The following is a 10,332-nucleotide window of genomic DNA, read 5'->3' as shown; positions in this document are numbered from 1 at the left end:
ACGCAAATGGGAACAGAGAGAAGTAGGCTTGCATTTTCTTAGGAAAATACCTTATTTATTTAAATTGTAATCACCCTGGCTGTTATGTATATTTGATTTAATTTATATTTGATTGAATTTAATTGTTTCTTTGTTTGTTTTAAAATTACTTTTTTGTGGTTAAATTCCATTACATGTTAAAGCAATATAATTTTGTTTACTGGAATTTGAAATTTTCCAGAAATTAGTTTGACCTGACTGTTTTGGTCGTAAACACCTAAAAATAGAACCTTGTATCTGAAAGCTGGCATAGTTTCTGGCCTTGATTGAGAATCAAGTAAACAACTTTTTTTGTTATTCATTCGTAATGTGGGATTGATAATAGTGAAATCGAGGCTTTACTGGAGTACGTGACCTTAGACATGTAAATAGCTTCTAGAGAGTGATCACGTGTCTCTCATACGGGTATCTATTTTGAGTCTTACTTAGACTGTGTAATCGTTTACTTGAAATGAACCACCCAGTTGGGCATTTTACCTCGACACTGAAAGGTGTTTTTGTTTCTTCTGTTCTGACCAGTTGGAGTTACATTCAAGTTATTTAGATTCTAAGAGATTAATTCTTTTCCTAGGAGAATTTTTAAGTGCTCATACAGAATTCCTGGACAAAGACATTTTTTGAAATTTTATTCGGAATTCAATCACTGGAATATTTTTCCGTGGTACAACAAAGAACTGTAGACATAACAGTACTACACTTGCTATATCATACCTCATCGCCTTCCATTTAAGATGCCGTCATGTATGTATATGACCCTAGGTCAGTAAGGTCGATACCGAGGCTAGACTAGGCACATGCAATAACGATTGCAACATCAACGTTTAACACTGGACACCTCCAAGAGTAAAACTGTGAAGAATATTGTTGTTTTCCGTTTAGTAGGGAATTACAGCGTCCATTAAGACTTAAGCTTCCAGCGTGTGCCATCTTGGAAAATGAAAGACCATTGACATCAATGGATTATTGCTATATATCATGATAAGGAAGACCATTTTAGTCAGCCGATCATGCAGCCGTTTCCTTTAAAAAAGTCAACTTTAAACTTTGTAGTACTTTTCAAATATACTTTAATTTAGTTTGGTTTTAAACATATCTTTTTTTGCTGGAAAACTTATGCAAAAGGGCCAAACTGCATGTTCTCACATTAGATAAGCCCTTCCTATACAAATAAAGTCTAACATGGCAAACAGCAGAAGAATTTAAAAAAAAAACACATATAAGAAGTGTTGATAAATAAAGGATAACATTTAACAAGTAAACCAAATAACGGCTGGTCAGTTTTCCTAATTCTAACTCATAATCTTTTCACATTCTAATTGGAACTCACTACTTTTTCCCATTTATGAAATATATCTCATCTTATGCAGGTTATTCAACGTCTTTTTTTTTTCAAATTTATGCTTATTTCATTTCTCTTCTTCTTCTCTATCTCTCTCTCTCTCAAGCATACACTCAGACGCACACACACATCAGGATGTACAGCTCTTATAATATGTCATCTGTAGACCCTTGGGTATATATTTACGCAATCAAGGATGTGTCATCAAGAAATGGCTAAAAACGAATTCCAGACAGCAGAAAGTATATTTCAATTATCAACTTTTCAAAATTCGTCTTCCACACAAATCATGGAAATGTCGTTGACTGAGAAACATGATCTGTTGCTGTGTTATATTCTACGACAAACATGTTATAAATAGCTACATGTTTTAAAAATTCATTATAGCTCGCATCGCAATCGTGTTTGAAAACAATCAGTAAATCGTGCGTTGATTGATGTTGATTGCAGTCAGAAATTAAATAACAATCGAAAAACTTCGGATGCAGCGTTTGGTACTGAACTGCAGGCTTACTAAGGCCACGCCAAATTTACTTTGAATATTGAAATAAAGAAACAAAATCCTTACAAATTACAATCACTGAAATCATTTGTTTAAAGATATTATGCTCTAATCACTTCAGATATAACCATTATGTGATATTTTATATTGGCACAAACTGGATAAAACACATGCGAAATCGGCTAGTTTACTATGATCAATATATCATAAAAAATATATGCTGTCTTCTAGAATGGATATACATACAAATTTCGCTCGTGAATTGGCAAAAGTCCGATGTACTTCATGTAGAATGGGCACATAAATCCAGCCTATAATTACGAAATTTCGTAAAAACGACAAAATATGCCAAAATCTATTATTTCCAGATCAAATGGGAAAGTTGTTGCAATGCGCATTCATTCACAGTATGACTCCAAATTTCAATTTTAAGTTGACCAACACAATACTTTCTTTTGAAAGTTATGTTTAACGCGCGACCAAATTCAAATTTATCTGGGCGGAGTTATGTGCGCATTAACACCGTTGTTGTTGTGTAATGATGAATCTGCGCTTGTTTATTTAGTTCGGAATACGGCGTACATTCGGTTACTTTGTTTCGTGAATTTTGTTTTTTATACATAATTAAGCCTTAGGTAGAATAAAAAAATGAGCATATAATAAAACGTTTACCTCGTTGTATGGGTAAATATGAACTCGTTTTGTCAGATGGATACACTGCACTCCCAAGGTCTTGCAGTATTTCCATCCGAAAAATTCGTTCATATTTTCCCATACAAATGCAGTAATCTATAATTATGAGGTCACAAATGACGTCATACCGTTAGCAAAAAAAGGCGTAATGACCGAGGCATCCGAACGTATTTCAAATGCATTTATGCTACATTGTACTGTAATAGGAAAACAGAAAAACAATAAATATAATCTTAATTTCTGTTCAGTTGAAATGGTTTTATGAATCTTGTCCAATAACGTCAATCATTTACTCGACAAGTCTAGCAAAGGATATGTATTGTTCAACTTATTTCATAAATTATATGAGATTAGCACTCGCGTGAGATATTGCATTTACATTTACTCTTTTTCTCATTTCTGCAAGAGTGAATATTGGAACGAACATTAACATCTAACCATTCTGTATTTAACAAGTGATAATATCGAGAATATCGACTGCAGCAATGTCCTTCGTGGCATTTTGACACAGGACGTAACTCATCGTGAAGACTGTGAACGCAAGTTTCCCCTGTGGTGTTTAGATGTGGTCTTTACGTCAGACACTTTGTTCTCAGCGATGACTTCAGTTTCGTTTCAGCAATGCTATTGACAATATTACAGGCGAGAAGTTTAAACAACTTTTGAAGAGTGCTCTCCGTTATAATTGTAATATAACTAAGGCAGTTCAATGCAGCTGTAACTGTTTTTATGACACAACTCATGAATAAATGAACGACAGGAAAACAACATTTGACATGGTTGTCATATAGCAATATAGAAGGTAGGGAGTGTTTTTTATAAATGAAATATGGAGCAAAACGAAATCGCAAATAGGAGAGAAAATGAAAGGAAATACAATAATGCAAAACGAGAAGATGATAGAGAAACCCAATAAATTGGAAAATAAAAGAACGCATACAAACGCAGCAACAGCACGTACTCATATATAAATCGCATAAATATCTAGGTTTCCATTATATAAATCTGACTGTTTTAAACTAAACTCTTCATCACGTTGTTATTAATATCGAATAGATAACTGACAATAGCAAAAGTCTGAAACGTTTCCTTCTTTATATCAAGGATTCCCATAATGTGCATTTCTTTAAATTATTATGGATAATTACGTTAAGAGTATTTGCATGAACGCAGTGGGGACACACGGAAATTAAAATTACGCCATAGGTTGATATACGGAAAACAATGTACAGAATGAAATTCTATGTTAAAAATGTCCTTATGACAAACATTGGTAGTGCATTGTAACTTTGGTAGAAATGGCTGAAAAAAATATATCAAATTTTCTATCAGATCACAGCATCTTAACTTACTGACACACCGATCTCCAGTATAAACAAAGTTCCAACAAACTAAACAACAAATCATGGCCAGTACAAACACCTACCTATAATGATGCAATTCAACACAGCAAAATAAGGACCTACTGTGCACTTCAAGATCAATTCTGTGTACAACGTACTTTCACCGATACAATTCAAGTTCAATGAACTCGAGTGCGGTGATGTCGTACTCTGCGACATCAGCAATGGATCATGACCTTTACTGCAACTCTGCTTTCGAAAACGATGCATTTCGAGTACTTTGCCGAAAGCGGCTCAACATCAGCTTTCTGCTTTACGCGGAAACGTAATACCATACATGTATCTGTCTACGAACTCTCTACACTCGCAAACCGCTAGGAATACCACTAGCTGACTGAGATTTACAAATCAAAGAAGAATACACGTTACCCGTGATTTTGCCTGGTTATTGTAACTTTGAAAGTCGATTCAAGATGCACAATAAATGGCCTAATTATATGGATGGATCACTGTCAAACTGGTATCCATTGCGATTTATCTATTTGGGACTGGGACGATGAGAAGAAGTACAGTGTTTTCGGTTGTGGTGTGATGATCCACGAATGGGAGTATGGAAAAAGCAGCTTTCCTGGAACGTTCACCTGGTCTCTGTGCTGTAATTACCTTCCCTTTGTAGGATGTAAGTATTATCCGAATGGACGCACAAAACGACTATGCTTTAATATTACATTCTTTACTACACAGACGTTTTAACCATTAGCATGCTTAAAATCTTTCTGTTTCAAATATCTTACAAGGCACTCTAAAGAGACAGTGGTTTCTAATGTGATATATTGGATTTGTTTCCATTTTGAACCTAGGGATCACGGTTGCGATGTTCCATTGGGTTGTTGGGAAGGGATGGTGCTTCTGTCTAAAGAAGGGTTGCCTCATTGTTCATCTTTTGTTTATCTTTTACAAACACACACACACACACACACAGATATATATATATATATATATATATATATATATATATATATATATATATATATATATATATATATATATATATATATATATATATATATATATATATATATAGGTTCCAAGCAGTAATAAGTGTCCTGTGAAATTGTATTCCCACTTCGATAAATAAATAAACGTTGCAGCTTTACAATCATAATTATGCTTTGGGAATGGAAAGCACAGTGTTACTTTCTAACCTGAGAGCAATATGTCTCTTTGGGTGAACGGCGTCAAAAGGGTATTGCTATACCTCAGCGTATCCACATGATTTTACTGCAAGGAACTGCACGATACAGTGTACTTTTTTTTTTTTTTTGTTTCTCGTTAAATTTGATTTGACCACTTTACAATGCCGTATGCATCGGCATATAAGCCATGTAGCCATTTATGATCACTGCAATCAATTGTTGCAGAACTTCCTTTTCTCTGATAGATAGAAAATCTCCTTTACAGATAACATAAGATTAATTTGCTAAAACGGTGTCTGCCTCATAATCATTCATATGCGTATATGGTGCTCTTGATATCATCAATGTCGTGATAGTAAAGCGTGTCCTAGCAATACCTTACTCGATTTCCTCGAAATGAAAACAAAAGTATTGCAATTACGATTGACCTTATGAAACTGACATGTGAAAATATTCTTTCCTTCGAATATTCCTCCCCCGAGTGGCCGAGTGGTCTAAAGCGCTTTCCGTTACGGATCACTACCATCTCACCTCTGTCTGCGTGGGTTCGAGTCTAGGATTCGGCCAATGTGGGTATGTGAGAAAGCTTGCCAGTAGCTTCTCGTAGGTCGGTGGTTCTTCCCGGGGGTTTTCCGGGTTCTTCCTCCACCATTAATACTGGCCGCCATGCATAGCCTATCATGTGTTGTTGTTGTTGTTGTTGTTGTTGAGTTTAACGCCATTTTTCAGCACACGATAGGCTATACATGGCGGTCAGTATTAATGGTGGAGGAAGAACCCGGGAAAACCCTGGAAAGAACCACCGACCCACGAGAAGCTACCGGCAAGCTTTTTCACGTACCCACACCCTATCATGTGTTGAAAATGGCGTTAAACCCCACAACAACAACAACAACAAATCCTCCACCTTTAGCTAATTATATATAATCCAGTATAAACTTGATTGATTAGTTTTCCACTTTCTTGTTGTACTCTTCTGGTGGGATTTTTCAATGTATCTGATCGATCCCTATCTAATTTAAATGACTGAGAACAACGGTGCTTTTGTTGCAAGTTTTGGCATTCAAATATACGTAAAGAAACGTCTTATTTAACTACAATTACTCGTTGACTCTGCATGATGTTTTACATAACTAGACGACCCAACTGATATTGCACTCAGTCCCTTCATAAGTAAATTACTCACATGGGGTCATACATCAAAGGAAACCTCAAGATGGTGATGATATATTTCAATCGGGAATGTCATCACAATAACCAGTACGATAATAATTCGACAACATACCTATGAGTCAAGTTTCCAAGTCGTCAATTGTCTGGAAAGATCATCGGGTATCTGGAAAGATCATCGATCTGCGTGCTAATATATATCTTCGCATTTAATAACCTGTTTACTGCACGAACAGCATTAATTTCTTACCTGAGGAGTGATATTACATGTGAACGAGGGGTTGAAATCTTTAAGGAAAACAATCCTTGGATGTTGAAAAAGATAAAGTAATCATTTCAACTTCACCTTAGTTTGTACTTGTATCACCGAAAAAATCGTTCAAGCGCGGAAAATCAAATTTACTAGACTTTTTGTTAATAGGTGTGATCACAAACATGAATATGCATGTGACTATGTCAGCGTAAAGACAAGGACCTAACTGCATTCGTCTAAGGTACTTAAAACACTATATATATATATATATATATATATATATATATATATATATATATATATATATATATATATATATATATATATATATATATATATATATATATATATATATACACTTTTCTCAATACCTTCTTTCCTGCATACCAATCTAACCTTTTCGAGTTACTAAAAAACCGATGTACTCACGTACTTGATTGCCTGTCCACCCATTACTTCCGCGGAATATACATCTGATCAAAGCTTTCGTTTTTTCCAATATTAGTTAATTGCACTTTTGAGACTTTTTTAATTAAAATTTAATTTGCTAATAACAATAGACCTTTGTGCATTAAGAGGCTGTTGACTATTGCTGTGAATAAACAGCTGTTTTAGGATAATTCCTGCCAACTAAATGAGCAATACATGCAATGTATGAGCGATTGGTCAGAGTGATGTATGACCGTGTTGATTTATGACCGACATTAAGTGATAAATCTTTGAACGGTGATTGACATGATAAAAAAAGGTGATAAATGTTACACTTATAATCACAGTGCGAATGACAAGGTCCGAATGTTGTTTATGTGACACGTTGTCAGAGAGAGAGAGAGAGAGAGAGAGAGAGGAACACATTTAGAGTCAGCAAGCTAATCTTGAATAAATTAGGCAGACACAGAAAGTCTATAATGCAACGAATTAAAATTTGCCAACTAGTTTCCTAATATCTATTATTCTATATCACACAAGACTATATTTGCTTAATTAATATCATTACAGTCATAGGTGTGATAGCAGGTGTAAATTCCCCCATTTTTCAACAAAATTTGTCGAAACATTTCCATATCGCTCTATCCCGTGTAAGATTTTTTTGTTCAATAATAGACCGTAAACCGAGATAAACGTGAATATAAAAATACAGTGTCAAAAAAGTGAAGAAGGAGAAGGAAAAGAGAGATAAAGAATGTCGTAGTTTTTTATTAAAGAAGGAAAAGAGAGATAACTAATAGATTAGTTATTTATTAAAGAAGGAAAAGAGAAATAAATAATGTCGTAGTTATTTATTAAAGAAGGAAATGAGAGATAAATAATGTCGTAGTGATTTATTAAAGAAGGAAAAGATAGATCAATTATATAGTAGTTATTTATTAAAGAAGCAAAAGAGATATAAATAAAGTTATTTATTAAAGAAGTTAAACAGAGATACAAAATCTTGTAGTTATTTAATAAAGAAGGAAAAGCAACCTTTTAACTGGTTCAATTCGCACAGTCATCAAGCCAGTATATATATATATATAGAATATTAGCATTTCTATAAAATAAATATGAGACCGTTCATACTTATACGATTCTATTAACGGTATGTACAATGAGCATCTATTGTCAAATATTTCCAATTTACAGTTTCTGTAAGCGCTGTATATTTTGTACATTAAAGTTAAAAGCAACATTGTTTATGAACTGAAACCAATTCGGCCTGTCTCTGTTAAATCTTTATTTATAAAAATAGTTCTTTGCACATAGAAATATATCATCAGCCTGAGTTTTTCTTTAACTCAAAAGACAGTATTTATGTTTGTGAATTTCAAATTATTTGCACGGCTACATGTACCTTTATACATTATAACATATCATATAAAAACTTATTTATTGTACAGTCACAAAATTATGAAAAACATTTTCTATATGCAACATACAAACAGAGTAGTGCTCGTTTCATATAATTCGGATTCTTTTGAGGAATGTGTTCATGCTTAAATTCTCTGTAGTATCGACAGCTGCAACAATCTAAAATTTGGAAATTTTGAAGTTTAATACGGTAACAAGAAATATTTTTGCCAGTAGTCCTCTTCTAAATTGACCATTGCATGATCCAATTTTTTTTACACGTTTAGACTTTGTTGTTTCCAATCAGTTTTTATATATACCCGTACACTCTTATAATTTCTTATAATCGTATTCACAACAATATTTATAAAAGGCTTGTGCAGATTTGAGTCGTAATTGATACTAAACTCATTTTATATAGCCTTAAAACTGCAACTGCACCTCGTAATCTAGAAAATTATTGTTATTAGAAAATCAGTTTTAAAACTCTCCAAATTTATCCTGGAACCATCCACATTAACATAACCATTGATAATTATAATGCCTTTTTGAAACCATGTTTTGCAATGTACAATTTCTTTCATCTATTGTAATAGAAGGATGAAAAAATATTTTTGTTTCTAAACAGATTCAACTGTGATCATTGCTCTGAATATGCTCCGGAGACGGCATTTAGATCCTTTTTCATTGTGTTAATAAAATATGGAAAGAAACTATCATTGATCCATTACGACAACGTTCTTCCAAGTCATCCGATTATCAACGCATTTACTACTTTAAATATATCAATCGTATTTAATCATTCACGACAGTATTTCTTTTGAATTTGTCCATTGACCCATACCATACAAACTTGAAAAAAGGTGTAGGTCATTAATTACTGGTTTAGATGAATTTGGTAATGACAATGACAGGTGATTCATTTAAAAGAACTATATTTTTTATTACAAGTATCCTTCCAAATGGAGTCAGATTTGGCCGAATTAACAGGTTAACGCATTTTAGACGGATAATTAAAAGTTTAGCTCACCTTTACTCTGATCCGAGGGGACAAACTTTGACAATCTCGTTCTTTCTTTGGAGAGAGCATAACGTTTTCTCTCATCCATAAGGACAGACAAAAGTGTCGGGTTTTGTTTCCTTTTTAAAGCCAAGCACGAACCTTGATATTCACCATAATAAACGAACTGACAGCAGTATGCATTGATATTATTGTGGCAAGAAAATAAAAATATACTGATGTTCAGTAATCTGACATTGAACACGTTTAGCACACAGGAGCCTGCAATTCATATGTTGTCTGGGACTCGCTACGTTATAAAGAATTAGTGACACTGTGTTGAAAACAATTGTTATTACTTTATTTATAAAATGTCAGCGTAAAAATACTTCCCTTATGATCTCATAGTCGACATAACACTTACATACATAGCTATCAGTCAAAAACGCACTGAAAACTACGTGCAATTTTCAACCTTTAATTACAAACAAACACGCTTTTAACGAGGTCTTACAGATGAATATTTTTTATTTATTTATTTTTCATTTTAATCATTCAATTCCATGTTCTTCAAAGTAAATACTGACTATGTCAAAAGACATAATCTATATTTTATCAATCTGTTGACCAGGTTTGTGAATGAAGTCCATCAGCATCAATGTCGGTATGCGTACTTAAAAACATGTAATATATATAAAAGTAACAGAGCAGTAATATTATTTATATTAATAGTCATATCTAAATAAATTTATTTATTTTGAGCGTGTTTTTTATTTTGATTAGTCAGCGAAATTTACATGATTACGTTAGGGAAAATAGATCTTGCATGCATTTGCATCAAGACTCACGTTTCACCTCCAAGAGGCAGTGGAAAACGTCAAGTTTTATAGGTGGATCAAGTTCACAGAACCAAAACAAGCGTTGTCCAGATTAACAATGACTTCTAACCAAGATATAACTGAATCATCAT

At 33.5% G+C, this 10,332-nt stretch overlaps 1 protein-coding gene across 3 annotated transcripts in view; it reads left to right on the top strand.

Annotated features, from left to right (window-relative positions):
- Positions 1–4,047: 4,047 nt before the first annotated feature.
- LOC149780118 (uncharacterized) overlaps positions 4,048–10,332 on the top strand; it is a 90,808-nt gene continuing 84,523 nt past the window's right edge. For all 3 annotated transcript variants that reach the window (XR_016415008.1, XM_089936890.1, XM_089936889.1), the window contains exon 1: positions 4,048–4,595. Coding sequence is in view for 2 of the 3 variants with exons in the window: in XM_089936890.1 (XP_089793016.1) it covers positions 4,418–4,595 (178 nt within the window). In the remaining variant the exon portion in view is untranslated. The remainder of the gene's footprint in view (positions 4,596–10,332) is intronic.

This window comes from Sinohyriopsis cumingii, chromosome 16, assembly GCF_028554795.1.
Source record: "Sinohyriopsis cumingii isolate HCF-2022 chromosome 16, ASM2855479v2, whole genome shotgun sequence".
In the NCBI taxonomy this organism is placed as follows: Eukaryota; Metazoa; Mollusca; class Bivalvia; order Unionida; family Unionidae; genus Sinohyriopsis; species Sinohyriopsis cumingii.
The sequence above is the reverse complement of the archived record's forward strand: the minus strand, read 5'-3'. Positions and strand labels throughout refer to the sequence as shown.